Source organism: Abramis brama (assembly GCF_963993115.1).
Source record: "Abramis brama genome assembly, chromosome: 22".
Lineage (NCBI taxonomy): Eukaryota > Metazoa > Chordata > Actinopteri > Cypriniformes > Leuciscidae > Abramis > Abramis brama.
In genome coordinates this window covers 12,721,906-12,738,199 of record NC_139984.1, presented here as the reverse complement: position 1 = coordinate 12,738,199, position 16,294 = coordinate 12,721,906, and the positions used below count along the sequence as shown (strand labels likewise).

Sequence of the window (16,294 nt, the reverse complement as noted above, 5' to 3'; positions counted from 1 at the left end):
TAATCAATGGAGACGTCTAAATTAAGTGGCTGTTTCATTTGACGGTTGCCGGGTTTCAGCCACTTTATTTTTCCTGGTCTGCCTGAACATTTGTATTTTGTGGAAATTGACTGCTTTGAATTTTGCTTTGAGGTTTATTTGCAGAACCTTCGTGTGATTCAAAGTCAATAAGTCTCTTAAAATATAAGATAATTTGACTTTTAGGTTGTAAATTTCAGGTTGTAAATTGTCACGTGGTGTGACTCCCTAAAAAAATGAAAGACTATTTATAACTTATATTTATAATCATAATATTAATAAAAATATATACAGTTTACCTTGAAAAATATATTTAAACTTTTTTTTATTTATTTTTTATAATAATTTTAAGATTCAAGGTTTAAGGAAAATATGGTAACATTTTAATTTAGGGACCAATTCTCACTTGTTGCTTATTAGCTTGCATATTACTAGCATATTTTATCTTTATTAGTACTTATAAAGCACATATTAATGCCTTATTCTGCATGACCATTCTACATCCCCCTAAACGTAACCACTACAACTACAACTACTCATAAACAGTAAATTAGGAGTTTATTGAGGCAAACATTGTTAATAGTGAATATGTGCTCCCCAAACTAAAGTGTGATGGAAAATATTTATTACTTTATACTTGGTTACATCAATCAATTTTAGAGGAATTAAATGTAAACATTTGTTGAAAATTTGTAAAAGTTCTTCGGAACCATATGAAACCAACATAAACACAAAGTGTACATTTCCAAGAACTTGGCACATATTTTTAACCAGCTTTTTACAAGATTTTTCTTTATCTTGGACACGCTTACATGTATATGGCAACCATTTTTGACATATAAAATAATTTTTTCATGCCTTTTGTTTTACCATTGACTATTGCTGCCAACATAAAAATATGCAATAAATATTCCTGGAATGCACATTGCTTATTTCATTTCATAGCCATACAAGATATTGGCTCCTGAAACAATGTAAGATTCATTGTAAAGGAAATTCAGAGACTTGGAACTACTACATTAATGAAATAATTGTGAGCCTGATGTCTCATTTATGAATTCATAAATTGAGAAATTTGAATTACAGCTAAAGCTATTATTTTATATTAATATTATTTTGAATACATTGTGAATCTATTTTGGGTTATTTGCAGATATTTCGCAGATGATGGAATTCTCCAGATTGTCAATGTGAGCAACAGTGATCAAGGGAAATACACCTGCATTGCTCGAACATCACTGGACCAGGATACAGCTTCTGCATACATAACTGTGTTAGGTACGATAGAAGGACCTTTTGAGACTAGACTGAATGACGGCTAGATTGTGTTGTTATGTTTATATATTACTTTAATACCACAATAATAGACCTGCTTGGAAAAATGATATTCAAATAGTGGTGCAGCAATCTCCACAAACAGAGAAAACACAAAACATAGTGGAAAAGATGTGTTGTTTTTGTGATCATTATTGCACCAGTTATTTCTTGAATGATTCTGCTTCTCTTGCTAATGGTCTTCAGATATAGTCATTTTGATATAAAGCTTGTTAATAGTCTTGTGTCTGAAATGTGACATAGATGTTCCTGATCCACCGGTTCAACTGACGCTCACTGATCTGAAAGACCGCAGTGTGAGGCTCACCTGGACGGCTGCTGGTGATCATAACAGTCCCATAACAGGTAAAACTCATCTAAATTTTTTTTACTGTGATGTCAGGGTTACAGATCAAATGCAAATCGTTTCTATTGGCGTACCCTTTCATGTGTAATGGTACACATTTTCTGTGCTTCTGAAGTAGGCTTTTGCTTTAAGCAAATTTCTCTGAAGTAATTTCCATGGACGTTGCTCATACTCATACATTGCTCTACAATATTTCAAGGGGGCTCCCACTGGGGCTGCACCACAGTGTATTGAGAGTATGCGCTTTGCATATTCAATGACAGCTGTGCTCTGTTCCTGTGATCAGAGTTCATCATCCAGTATGAAGAGAACCACTGGGAACCAGGGAAGTGGAAGGAGCTTCTACGAGTGGCTAGCAGCCAGGTCTCAGCCCCCTTGACGGTCTACGGCCACATTAACTACCAGTTCAGAGTCATCGCTGTCAATGCTATAGGGAGAAGTCATCCCAGCATGCCCTCCGAAAGATATAAGACACCTCCTTGTGGTAGGGATACCTGTGATCCTTTGAGACTTGCTTTTGTAACATGTTTCCATTCCATCTTGGCTGTCCTTGGTTGACCTTGGACTTGTTTGAAGTGCCTGTCTCAGTGTCTTTGTGGGGATTTACCTTGAGAAAATTATACAGATGTCTATAAAAGCTCCATAAATTTTAATGCTCTTTTAAGCGAGCACTGTCTCGAACTATCAATGACTGCTTGCTCGTCATTATGTATGATACACTTTGGCAGTGTTAGAGGGCAATGGTATTATTGACTGAGACAGATGTTAAATAATTCATATTCACATTTGTACAGCTCCCGACAGGAACCCAGAAAACATTAAGATTGAGGGTCACCTGCCACATCAGATGGACATCAGCTGGGAGGTAATAAATTGCAAACAGCATTGTCAAACAATTTTAATGCATATGCATATATGCATGGCTTGAAGCAAGAAAAAGGCAAACACCCTCACGCAAACAGAACAGAATGTTTCTGGAGCTCCTATGAAGTCTGGTGTCGCATAGTTTTAAAGCCATAGCAACTTAATTTACACTGGCAGTCAAATCTCCATTCACTTATTTATGAGTCAAAATTCCTTCAGATTGCAATTCTGAAGGAAAGCCAAGCGAGGCACCCCAGAAACTATCCCACGCCAAATTTCGCAAACCCATCAGCAAATGTCTCTTGCACTCTTCCACTCTTTTCAAATGTTCCAAATGCTCAGTAATGTTTGCAGTGCACTGACCCACTTTTCCCTTTAATCACCAGCCACTCTTGCCTGTGCAGCACAACGGTCCCGGTCTGGAATACAAACTGAGCTACAGGCTCCTGGGTGTCGAGGACAGTTGGAAAGAACAGATGGTGAAGAGACACTTATTTGTGGTGCGAGACACCCCAACGTTCGTCCCCTACGAGGTCAAGATCCAGGCCTTCAATGACCACGGGTGGGCACCAGAACCCAGAGTGGTGACTGGTTATTCCGGGGAAGACTGTGAGTGTAACAGCTCGTTAATGCATTCATCTCACAGTCGTGTGACACTGCCACGATTAGCCAATAATAAACACTTAAGATAGGAGATTAGTTGGGAGAGTGGTTTAATCCACTCTTTACCAGGATCAGTCATTTCTGCTGAGCTTTTACATTGTGCTTTTAGGGATTAGACATATTCTTTGCCAAACACTTATGTGATTATCTTTTGTTTTATTCAGTTTTCATAATTTTCGTGCCCTTGTCTTTATAGTCGACATTTGGCATTGTCTAGAGGATAATGCAACAGGTTGGGCTGATTTTATCCCTGTTATTCCTGCATCAAAAAGGTTATCCCTGTTATTCCTGTTGCAAAGTGCAGGGATGCAAACTTGTCACCTTTCAGCTAAAATTATGTCGTTTCTGAATCCAAAATAGTGTGATTCATGTAGAACCGATGAGTTTTGAAAAGTCACAGAACTGCTCAGAAATACTGCTCCATAAGAACCCCATTTTAAATCCAACAAATGCAATCATCTTCTCAAATTTGTAATGAGAATCAGGGCTTGACATTAACACCCACAGTCACTCATACTTGCCACTTTGGCGGGTTTAATTTTATATATAATATACATTTTTCAGTTGAAGTCTTTTAAAAAGGAAAATCCAAAACAAACTAAGTGCAATGTAGTGTTGTTAAAAATATTGATTTTTCTATACATATCGAAACTGAAATATCTGAAACGCTTCCAATACATTTTCCGTAGAATACACGATACCAGCTGCGCTTTCTCGCTCTCTCATCTCTCCGAGTTGACGCAAAAACCCGCCTCCCCTCACTCACTCGTTTCATTTGCTCCGTATGAATATTGTTGGTGTTACAGGGCTTTAATTTCGGTGTGGGATTGCACGTATTGCGCATAATTTCACTTAGTCCAGCAGATTTTGTTCTCACAACCAAAGTGCGCACCAAAAAAAGCCGCCTCTCAATGCTTAAAGGGATACTTCACTTTCAAATGAAAATTCTGTCATCATTTACTCACCCTCAAGTTGTTTCAAACCTGTATGAATTTCTTTCTTCTGCTGCACAGAAAGATAGATATTTTGAAGAATGTCAGTAACCAAACAGTTAACTGGAACCATAGGAAAAAAAGTACTATGGAAGTCAATGGTTCCAGTTAACTGTTTGGTTACTGACATTCTTCAAAATATATTCCTATGTGTTCAGCAGAAGAAAGAAATTCATACAGGTTTGAAACAACTTGAGGGAGAGTAAATGATGACAGAATTTTCATTTTAAAGTGAAGTATCCCTTTAAACAGTCAAATACACACAAAATAATGTCAAAATGCCTGTCTTGGCGAGTGTTCACGTAAACGTTGTCAGTTATGTTGAGAAAGAAAACTCATGCGTAACAGTATAATAGATCAGTGTGTCAGCCTAATACACCTGCTGCCAAATTATGATCTTTTATCGCCCCATATGAGTTTGCATCTCTGAAAGAGCCTTTTCCTTGTACCCTCATTTCTCTGCGGATAGCTTTGTGTTAGCATTAGCGCTTTTCCTGGAAAAGTGTGTCTAATGTGTCATCCAATGTGCCATGTGTCCATGTGTCCCCCCCCCCCTCCTGGATTTAGTTGCTTCAGGAAACTGTTGTGTATGTGTGAATTTGTGAGATGTTACTCTCTTGTTTAGCCTTAAATAGATGTGCGTTCTGTTACCAATTCTAGTGCCCTTGGCGCCTCCTGAGGATGTATCTGTGGAGGTGTTGAACTCTACACTGCTGAGGGTCAGCTGGTCACCAGTGCCTCAAACCGCCCTGAGGGGCCATCTTGGAGGATACATTGTGAGTTCCTGACCCTTCCAGCTCAAAGGCCCTGTGGTGCTGATCAATGAGCAACAAACAAGCTATTTATAACAATTAATAGACTCTTTTTATGTCTTTCTGCCTCTCTTTGCACTCTTTGTTTCTTATATATCTCATCAACACCCTCTTCCTCCTGTCTTTTGCTCCCAGGTGCACTGGTGGCGAACTAAAAGTCTGTTGACCTCTGAGAGTATTCCCTCAGAGAGACAGTCTCTCAACATCCCTGGAAACAGGAGTCACACCATAGTGCCGGGACTAAAGCCATTCTCTGAATATAACCTGACTGTCAACGTCTTTAACCGAAGAGGGAATGGGCCCAGCAGCAGTCCCATCTCTTTCACAACTCCACAGGGAGGCAAGAACTCTTTGACAGTAGACACGTTTTAAAATTCAGTGGTTTGAGTGTTTGCTAAGTTCTTGTGTGGATTCGGTTGAATTTTGCACACTTTGTTGTTCACACATGGTCCAAAATATACTGCTGAACATTAGAAGAAGAATTTACATAGAAAGGAGGCGTGAAAAGAATGACACACAAACAAAATACGATGCAATGCAATGCAAAAGTGGTGCAAGTTTGTAATGAGTTTCCAAGTTTAATGTTCATACTGACCAGTAGTGCCTGACATCTTCCCACAGTTCCTATGAAACCTTACGACCTGAAAGCCACAAACTTCCAGAAAGACTCCATCAAGTTGGTGTGGGCGCCTCCACTCGAAACCAATGGGTTTCTCACGGGATACTTGCTGCAATACCAGACAGGTATGACACTCGCAAATTTATCTCCTGTTACATCATCTGTCTCAGTTAATTTTATATAAACTATGTTGCTTAACTGTACTAGATCTTTATACTGCTAAGTTTGGGGTCAATACATTTACATGTTTTAAAATAAGTTCACCGAGGCTGCATTTATTGATTTAAAACAGTCAAAAACAGTAATATTGTGAAATATTATTACAAATTATATTAAAGTGTCCCTAATATGCTAATATTAAAGGTCCCTAATTTTATTTTGAAGGTCTCCTACAACAGGTTGACATGCATCAAACGTCAAAAAATACTTGAATTTTCTCATAATATACATTGCACATCACCACATTTTTCAATGACTCTCAAACGACTAGTCTGATAATTCAGTCTCTCTAAATCCCTCCTTTCCGTGAGCCTATTCTGCTCTGATTGGCCAGACGGCCCAGTCTGTTGTGATTGGTCTACCGCTTTCAGCGCGTGTCGGAAACAAAATGCACATTACCATAATTGAATTTCAGCTCTGGAGGCTTCATAAAGCTCAGCGATTGTACAGTTACGATGGCGCCGATTTTACCATATCAATCCGAACGCGAGTCCGATGATGAAACATTGGAAGAACTAGTTATTCAACCCGAACCTCCATCCCAAGGATGACTCGAGCAGGACGTTTTTCGGTAATACGCTACTCAGTTTACATTGAGATGTTGCAACTGTAATTCATCACCATCAGCATTAACAAGTGTATGACCAACAATAAGCCGATGTGTATATTTCAAATTGATTGCGATGCACATGCGGGAACTGTATCAATAACAGCGCATACGTTAGCCGAGTTCAAACATGAATGACTGATGCAACATTAAACAAATCTTGCTCAATCTTTTATCATTACTCAAAGTAGTAAGAACAACAGACAATCTGCATTAATAGACACAGTTTTAGGTAATAGCCACCCACAGCTGCTTAGCAGAAGTATTTCAGTAAGACAGTAATAACGTAAGTTAGCCAGTTAGCCGGAAACTTACACAATATAAAACACAAAACTACGTATTTTGAACACCCGGTAGAAAATATATGCATCAATAATTAATCATACTTACAGATTGTGATTCTGAGGAGCAAATTGGTCCAAATAAATTGTGTACTGTCCCATCTTTAATGGATAAGCATTTTGCAAATCCCATTTAGACCTCATGGAGATTTGAGAAGCAAGGTTATACTGCTGTTGTATTGCTGTGGTAATTTTAACCACTGACTCTTAAAATCCTCATCCTTTGGAAGTGTTTTCGAAGAGAATTTGCTTTTGCAGAGCAGAAAACAGCATCTTCTCGTCATGTACACTACACGAACCAGCTATAGTGTTTGAGGGTGGGTCAAAGTAGACGTTGTTCACGAACAGCCAATGAAGGCCATAAGCGGACATTATGCAAATGTGTTACCGTGTTACGTATGCCGGTCACGGAAGTGAGACTGGAAATTCCTGACGACTCGTTTAGACGGTTCAGAGTCGATTCTTTTTTTGGGAGACAATAACTTTATTTATCGCGCACTTTCAACTTTATAACTTTGCAGAACGTTTACATTCACAGACAGCTATGTTACACACTACATGAATGAGAATATTCGAAAAACCATAATAGGGGCACTTTAAGGATTTATCTTGGTGGACTAGATCTGCTACACTGCTGCTGGCATGAGCAATGCCCAGAATTACAGAACCCCGTAGCAGATCTAGACAGGTGGGGAGGAGGGCTAAAGAAAATTATCATGGCATGCTGTACTGAGCTGGTCAAGGTCATATGGAATAAAAAAAGGTTGCATAGATAGAAAAGAGAGATTTATTTAGAATAGAAATCTTTTGTAACATTATAAATGTATGTAATTTCGATCAATTTAGTGCATCCTTGATGAATTAAAAATGTTACTGACCCCAATTATTTTTTAATGTTCTTCTTCTAGTTAATGAGACTGTGGGTAAGCTGATCTCTGTGAACATCAGTGCACCAGATACTACAGATTGGGTCTTGCATGATCTACAGGAAGACAACTGGTATAAGTTCTACCTGAGAGCGTGTACGCAGGTGGGCTGTGGGTCCGCCATCAGTGAGGAAGGAAGCACCGTCCCTGAAGCATGTAAGTGTGCCCGGAAGCAACTATAAGCAGAGTCCCAGGAGCTATAATGGATCTGGTGTCAGAATCTAAATTGAAGTGCCCATGCTGAGACACAAACATCTGATACAAGAAAAGTTAGTTGTGTTCTAATTAGCACAGCCGCAAGGTGTTCGAAAGTGATTAAGCAGCAGTTATGGAACTACAGAAGTTGCTGTTGGCAACATCTTGTTGCATAAAGGAGAGTGATAAGATTATTGCTTAAGTTCTCTGATGAACGAAAGGGTGGAATAATGTCTACAGTCTAGTGACCAATGCATTGACTGATCAGTGAGTGAAAACATTTGCCTCTAGATGCGTTTTTACTTACTGGATAACTGATTTTGCATCATCATCATTGCATTTCTCTGCCACAATTTCTAGGCCACAATTTTGTTACGTATTACATATTTCTCTCTGTAATGCTTATATTCTCATCCTCCATGGGTTTGTTTAAACTGATCTGTCTTCTTAACAACCAACTTTTGTTTCTCATGAACCAGTTACTATTCCTGAAAATTCACTTCCTGAAGTTTCTACAGTCTCAGCTGAGACTTCGACAGAGAGCTGTATGTATCACATACTGTAGTTTGTAGCATTTTGCAACTTAGTAGTTAGTTAGTAATTGCTAGAGGTGGGAATCTTTTAGAATCTCATGATTCGATTAAATCTAATTGAATCTAATTTCTAATTTCGATTCGTTGAACTTGTTTTTGTTTTTTATTTATTTTCCTTGAAGCCCTCCTCCTTATATAAAAGAAAGCCTGTGTCCTCAATTGTTTGACATTAAATACCATTATTTAAGGCTATATTCTATATTCGTTAAAATTATGGATGCACTAGGGTGACCAGACGTCCCGAAAAATTCGGGACAGTCCCGAAATCTAAGCTGTTGTCCCGAATCCCGAATCCGGCCCTAATTGTCCCGAAAATTATACTAAAGCAAATTCTTGAGTAGTTATTGTCTGATAAAACATTAAAAACTGTCCGTGGAGGTTGAGTCGTCCTGCAGCCAGCCCCCGCCGTCTGCTCATTGGCTGCAGCATCTTTTTTTTTTTTTGTCTTTTTTTGAAGTTCTACAAAGATACCGTAGGCGCGAATTATAATGCATTGATAAGCGAGCGCGAGTTGTCGCAGCCGCGAGTACAGTGAATGTGCAGGCAGCCAGTAAAGGAGTGATTGATTGGTCGCGGCACTGTGTGCAAAAAAAAAAACTTCGGCCTAATGTCTGATGTTGGGTTACACAAAGCAAATCATATAGCCTACACAATTATTTCGTTTTCTTATTTAATGACCGACAGTTTCGTCATAATAATAATTTTGGCATAAGGCTTATTAGACTATAGCCTGAAATGTCTGATTTACGCACTGTTACAACAGTCTTTTTTTTTTTTTTTTGGTCATAATGACATTTGAGTTCATGATTTTAATGTTGTTTTTTTGTGGCAGACTAAATATTAATGACAGACTGTTGATCTTTGAATAAAAATATGTTTGGTTCAGGTGTGAAAATTCATTTTATTATAGGCTATGTAGTCTAATATCATAGTAAGACAATCCGTCCAAAACCTCCCCAAACAACACTGTTGTTTAGGTAGTTCTCATAGTTTTCAGGTACAGAATTTGAATAAACCAATCAAATGTAAAAATAACACTGCATCGAATCTTCAGTGTATAAAATGACTGCAAGAGCAGTGAGTGATTTCTTTGTCCTTTGTTAAACATAAAAACACTGCTGTCCCTTTAAGACGGGATCACGTGTTTCATTTCTGGTGTCATACTGGTTCATACTGGTATCGGTATCGGTGCATCCCTATAAAATATTGATATGGAACTGTCGTTGTCAAGTAAGCTTCATGTGTCCCCCGTTGCAAGCCTATGTGCTCTCTAAACTGTTAACAGACGTTTAGAATATAGATTTTTGAAATTTATCAATCGATTTGAATCGTTAGAAGATAGAATCGCGATTCATATGTGAATCGATTTTTCCCCCACCCCTAGTAATTGCTTTTTATACAATGTAACTTTTGCAGTGTCCTGACATGACATCTGCATTTTTGGAGACATTTAAATGCAGATAAATATATATATATTTTAAAGTTATCAGTCAAACATGTCAGCTTATGTGACATAAAACTTGAAGTGATTTTGAAACCACTGAAGGAGATATAATGTCAGTTCCCTTGCGATACGGTTCGCTCTCACTGGTATTCGCACTTGTACTCGTACAAAGGGAAAACAAATTTTTCTCCAATTACTGAAGATTATAGAATAACGCCTTGAAACTGCACAAGCCTATGATGACTGTGTTGCCTGTCTGAGGAAATCCCACGCAGAAGCTACTCTCATTGCGAGAGCTTGAGTCTTGCCTCTCTCCGCTTTCTTTCTTTTCAGAGAGTGGCTCCGCCCCTCACACTCTCCCGTTCCCTGGAGAACCTTGGAGGAAGAAATAGCGGAGCCAAAGGACTGAGCAGTCGGGCACGAGTGAGCTCTTCTGGCGCGAGCAGCCTGGTCTCATTCGGGGGATCTGATGAGGATCTTCCTGATGACAGCATGTCATTAGCGGCTTTAGACGCACATCTAAGGATTCGAGCGGCACTAGAGCTGGGATGGACACTGAGTTAATCCATGTCCTCTCAAAAGCAGTCAAGGAGCATGGACTAGAGTGGTCTACCCCTGAGGAGCCCACACGTAGCCGCTTGGATGAATGGTTCCTGCCGGGGTGCCAGCAGGCCCCTCGTCAGAGAGCAGCACCGTTCTTCCCGGAGGTCCATGACAAGCTCACCAAGTCCTGGCGTAACCCCTACTCAGCGCGCCTTCGTACTTCTACCTCCACCACCCTCACCACAATTGACTGCGCTGAGGAAAGGACTACGAGAAGCTACTTCTGTTGGACGAAGCCGTGGCCGTGCACCTCTGCCCGCCCACATCGATCGGATCGAAAGCGAAGGTCGCCCATCCGTCCAAGCCCTGTAGGACCACTTCAGCTCTCGCTTGACGTGCCTACACCTCGGCTGGACAAGCAGGCTCCACCTTTCACACAATGGTGGTCCTACAGGTCTTTCAGGAGAAGCTGCTCCGTTCCATGGACGAGTCCAGCCCTGACCCTGCGGTGTTTAAGGAGCTGCTCACCACGAAAGGACTTATGGACTTGGCCCTGCGCGCCACGAAAGCAACAGCCCAGGCTATCGGAAAAGCAATGGCCAGTTTTGTGGTGTTGGAGCGCCACTTGTGGCTGATTCTGACGGAGATCAAGGACGCAGACAAGGCTGCTTTCCTCGACTCCCCAGTGTCTCCCACCAGCCTCTTCGGCCCTGCGGTGGACGGTTTCACTGAGCACTTCACCGCTGCCTCAGAAGCCATCCTGATCCTTCAGGAAGGAAGAGGAGGGGCTAAGTCTCAATGTGGAAAGCTGTAGCGAAAGGAGCTGTAGTAACAGTTCCTCCGACCCACAGCGAGTCAGGCTTTTACAGTGTCTTTGTTCTGCAGATCTAAACACGGCACGCTTGGACTGGGTTCCCATTGCATCGAGTGACGCAGAACGAGTGAACCGTATCGTAAGGGAACTTACTCGGTTACTAACGTAACCTTGGTTCCCTGAGATAACGGGAATGAGTACTGCATCACCGGCCGTGCTTTCACGCTGCACGGCTTGGCGTTCGTCGCTTCAGTCGTATTAAACTGATTCCCTAGGGCAGAACGCACGCTTATATAGAGGGATAGCCCCGCCCGTTGGTTCGTGCAGCTCCGTTATTCTATAATCTTCAGTAATCGGAGAAAAAGGAGTTTTCCCATTGTGTCTAGCGACGCAAAACTTGTTCCCGTCATGTCAGGGAACCGAGGTTACGTTAGTAACCGAGTACGTTTTGCAAAGTCTGCTTATCAGGTAGTCAAAGCAGTCTGAATTTCTAGAAAATTATAATTTATCTATTTTATACATTTATAGTTTTTATCTGTACTGTCTTTTTAAGATGAACTGTCAACATCTGAAGTGACATCATCTGAGTTGAGTATGTACCAACAGATTTGTAGCTGTTTTTGTAACCTGAAAACTTAATTAATATATTTAACCCATACATTATTATGTCTAAAATAACTATGTTATTAGTTACATTAACTGATAACAGCATGGGAAAATATTGTAGTCTTAACATTAGTCATAGTACCTGTAGTTGTACTAATTTTAAAGTTATAAATAAATAAACAGCTGTTGTTGTTGTTGAATTAGTATTATTGTTGTACCAAAAGTCCCTGCATAACTCCATAATTAATGTAGGAAATCATTTTGTATATTCTGCAAAATTTAGCATACTATTCCATCAAAAAAACACTTATTGACAGCTAACTTGGTTGCTGTTGGCATTTGCTTTGACTTTTAAGAGCTGCTCTGTGAGGCAGTAGTATTGTCCCTGAAGCCCTGCTAAAGACAGCTGTCTTTCTCAATGCTGACAACCAGTCTGGCTGCTGACAGGAACACATCATTCAACAGTGTTCATTTTGTAAAGACCATCTGTATACTCATAGTCCAAATACAAAAAAACAAAAAAAAACAAAAAACAGGACTTTTACCTTGATAGGCCCATTTATTTTGCTTATACACAACTGTATTATTAGTTGCATTTAATTAATTGCATTTCACATGCATGTGGTCTGAACTCTCTCTCTCTTGCAGGGCAACCTTTCTCTTTCACCTCACCTAATACAGACACTCCTTCTGTCAATGCCATATTTCCTACCTTAGGTATTCATCCATTCATCTATACAGTTAACCATCATTTTCATACCTTCATACATTCAATATTTCCATACTTAAGTGAAATTTACATTTAAAGTCAACATGAAATCAAAATTGACTGTATTTACATGTTCCTGGTCTTATTGAGAATGATTTGTCAGTACATGTTATTGCAAAGAAAGATGTTTGTATCATAATGAATTCAGTTTTTTAAATAATTTAATATAATATAATATAATATAATATAATATAATATAATATAATATAATATAATATAATATAATATATGACATCACCTGTCTCTTAAAATAGAGATCAGTTAGTTCCGATAAAAGTCCTGCCCTACAGTTGTATCTTAAATAAATATCCACTATCCAGTTTCTCTCTGAAATGTAATGTACAGTGTTGGGTAAGTTACTAATTAAATATTTAATTACTAGCTACTGATTACATCTTCAAAAGTGTAATTACTCTCTCTAAAAAATATGGCATTACTTATTACTAATTACTTTCTAAATCATAGGCATACCATATCAACCTCGACCAGTTGAACAATACAAGTATGGACATGAAACTTCTCTTTTAATTCTTTCAAATTGACTGTTTCATGTTGACTTTAACAATGTTTCATTTAGCATTTCTACATAATTTCTATAACACAATCCTATGGTAATGGGTGTACTGGGTTTCTTTCGCAGGAACTAACATTTTGAGAGTTTTTCCTGTCTTTTGTTCTATATCTTCTTTGTGTATTTCTCTCAGTTGTTCTCAACACTTCCACCTTTGTAAGTGACACCTCTGCAAGAATCAGCTGGAGAACCAGTGGAGAACGGTCTGATTCACAGCTCTATGTTGCAATAATGAATCACAGTAAGAATGTGCCAATCTGCTTTGTCAGGATTCAGTGTTTACAACTGTAGACGCATTTGTAGTGCATTTTAGAAAGTATCATCTAGGGCTGCAACTAAGAACGATTTTGATGATCAATTAATCTGTTTGTTATTTCTTATATTAAGTGGATATTCAACATTTTGGTCTAAGAGCCAGTGATTGCTCATCCTTTCTTTATTGTGCTCTGTACGAATATTTAATTTTTAAAGTTTTAATGATGACAGTGACATTCAACCACTCGCTTTCTAATAAGTAAATGAACGCATTATGAATAAAATATAAAATGTGAGTAACGTTTAGGTGAAGAGCCTCTCAATGATGCCAAACAGCCAAAAAATCCAGACTAACCGATAATGAAATTCATTCTTGACTCTTTTCTTTATGGGTTTTTATTTACAGCCCTAGTATCAATTTTACTCTGTCTACTTTTCTAACCTTTCAAAGTGTGGCTTTTCACTATCATAGATATCACCTCTTTCTGCTGGGTTGTGGCCTAACGCTATCTGGTTATGCGGTTGTTCCTTCAGGTGATGGTATCTGGCAGCTTTCAGAGGCTTTAAATACATCTAAAGGTTTCCACATCGTTGAAGGGCTCAGCCCAGGAACTGTGTACACAGTCCGGCTGCAGGCTTCACGCAGGGTTGATGGCCCTAGCATTTTTGAAGAGGTTTTCAAGACTAGGAAAGGTGAGAAGTGAGAGAATTTAGCCTGTGGAACAGCATTAGAGGTATCACTGACAGAGTACAGCATGTGATAGTCTTTCTGTGGGTGCATTAGCACTAAGGACATTCAAAGAAAGTTCTCCCATTCCTTTGAGCAAGCGATAAAAAAAAATAAAAAAAAATACTTTATGGGTTTATAAAATGCACTGTAATATATATTTGTGTAATTTATACCAGCAGCTGTGGTTGCCATGCAGCAACATTTTAGGTTTTATAGGCCTGAACTTAAATTTACTGTAAAAAAGAAAAAGAAAAAAGTGTATTTCATTAACTGATAAAATGTTAAAGAGGAGCTATTATGTTTTTTTTTACATTTTCAACTTTCTGTAGTGTGTAATGTTGTTGTTTGAGCATGAAAAAGGTCTACTCAAAAGCACAAAGTCACTCAAAAGGAAGTTAAAGTCCATGCACACTGAATTTTCGCACGTTAAAGAATAAATACAATCTCATGTTTTGTCAATCACGCTTACACACTGCTTCCAAAACTTTCATCCGTCATAAAAAAATTCGGATCGGGTTCCATTTTCTGCGTTTTTCACATCCGTAGCAAGCATTTTGAATGGTGTTTTACAATTCAGAGCCACTGAATCACGAATACGAAAAAAACGCAGCCGAAAATTTCGGACTCGGCGTGTAAGGACCTTTATTCTCTATTTCAGTAACGCTGTTCCTGAAATGTTTCCATTGTAGTCTTGAGTTCTTCCGGGAAGAAACATGTCACAATTTTCCTCATTTAAATAATTTTTGCCCAAGACAAAAAAATAGGGATGAGGCCTGATTGAGTTGTGTTAGTAGTGTGTTGTCACCATGTTCAAGAGATGCTGTTTTTTTCCAGCCCGGATCTAACTCATTTATGGTAAGGGGTGTGACGCTTCCTAAACATGCTCAAAGCAGGTGACCAATCACAACACACTGATCCAGCCGACCAATCAGAGCACATTGCACTTTTCAGAAGGAGGGGCTTCATTAAAATTCATTAAACATTTGGAAATTAACTTAAATATTTTTGCCACAGTCACTGAAAACAAACAAACAAACAAGTAATTCAAAATGTATATGATCCACAAATGCTCTACTTTGTGTTCTGATTGTTCTCATTTGACAACCCACATCAGAAGTTGCCGCAGGAGCCGTATTTAAAAATGCCATTTGAGGATATGATTGTTTTTATCTTCTAACCCAACAAGACAGTATTTGTCAATGTTTTCAAGTTGGCATCAGTGTGATTGTGCTCATGAATGACATTTTCCTAAAAACAAACTCTCTTTTGTCCTTGCAGTGTCTAGTAAACAAGTGGCGGGATCCCAGGAGTGGTTTGTGGGGATGATGTGCGCGGGGGCTTTACTAACTCTGCTTGTCCTCATCGGCTGTTTTGTGCTCAAGAACAAAGGCGGCAAGTATGCAGGTAAGACACAAACAGCTTTAGAGGTCACACAGAGCTTCCAAGACCCTGTCCAAGCTCACAGTAGTCTGTAGTCAACAGCTTGGTGCTTTTCTGTGGCTCTGTCGCACCAACCCATAGACTTATTACTAGCTGCGTCAGAGAGATATCTTGAGATCAGTGAGCTTTACTGGCCTGTCCTCATCGGCTCCTACTGTGGTCTTCAGCTTTTTTTGTTCCACATACTGTATATTTAACCAATATGAAAGGTTTTTAATGGATTCAAGATTTACATCCTGAATTAATTATTATAAAATTGCATAAGAACCGTTATGGAGTGTATGCAATTAAGCCTAAGGCATTGCAAGACATAGCTTTAAACACCTTGATCTTTCACTGTGGCTGTTATATACTTTACAATATATTATGTTATTTAAAGCTTACCAAGCTGAAAAGAATAAATGCTTTTACCAGTAAGGCTATATCTTACATTCAAGTTCAGTTTACACATCAGTCAGTGTCCTTGGTGTGCTTCCATGCAGCAAAATAGGAAATATTCTCCCAATTTTGTGAAGTATTGAATGTTTACTCAGCATTTGCAAAGAAAACAAGTGGATGCCAATTTGATCTCTTATGAATTACAACAATGTCC

At 39.0% G+C, this 16,294-nt stretch overlaps 1 protein-coding gene across 8 annotated transcripts in view; it reads left to right on the top strand.

Moving 5' to 3' along the window:
* chl1a (cell adhesion molecule L1-like a) overlaps positions 1-16,294 on the top strand; it is a 66,526-nt gene that overhangs the window by 43,664 nt on the left and 6,568 nt on the right. For 4 of the 8 annotated variants that reach the window (XM_084098686.1, XM_084098689.1, XM_084098687.1 and 1 more), the window contains 10 exons: positions 1,172-1,296; positions 1,597-1,698; positions 1,986-2,183; positions 2,494-2,564; positions 2,950-3,172; positions 4,879-4,994; positions 5,166-5,370; positions 5,652-5,774; positions 7,725-7,898; positions 15,541-15,666. In XM_084098686.1, coding sequence (XP_083954812.1) covers positions 1,172-1,296; positions 1,597-1,698; positions 1,986-2,183; positions 2,494-2,564; positions 2,950-3,172; positions 4,879-4,994; positions 5,166-5,370; positions 5,652-5,774; positions 7,725-7,898; positions 15,541-15,666 — 1,463 coding nt within the window. Of the gene's footprint in view, positions 1-1,171; positions 1,297-1,596; positions 1,699-1,985; positions 2,184-2,493; positions 2,565-2,949; positions 3,173-4,878; positions 4,995-5,165; positions 5,371-5,651; positions 5,775-7,724; positions 7,899-8,416; positions 8,483-11,884; positions 11,924-12,585; positions 12,655-13,410; positions 13,519-14,066; positions 14,226-15,540; positions 15,667-16,294 lie in introns of all 8 variants that reach the window. The other 4 variants (XM_084098682.1, XM_084098683.1, XM_084098684.1 and 1 more) reach the window with 3 other exon arrangements.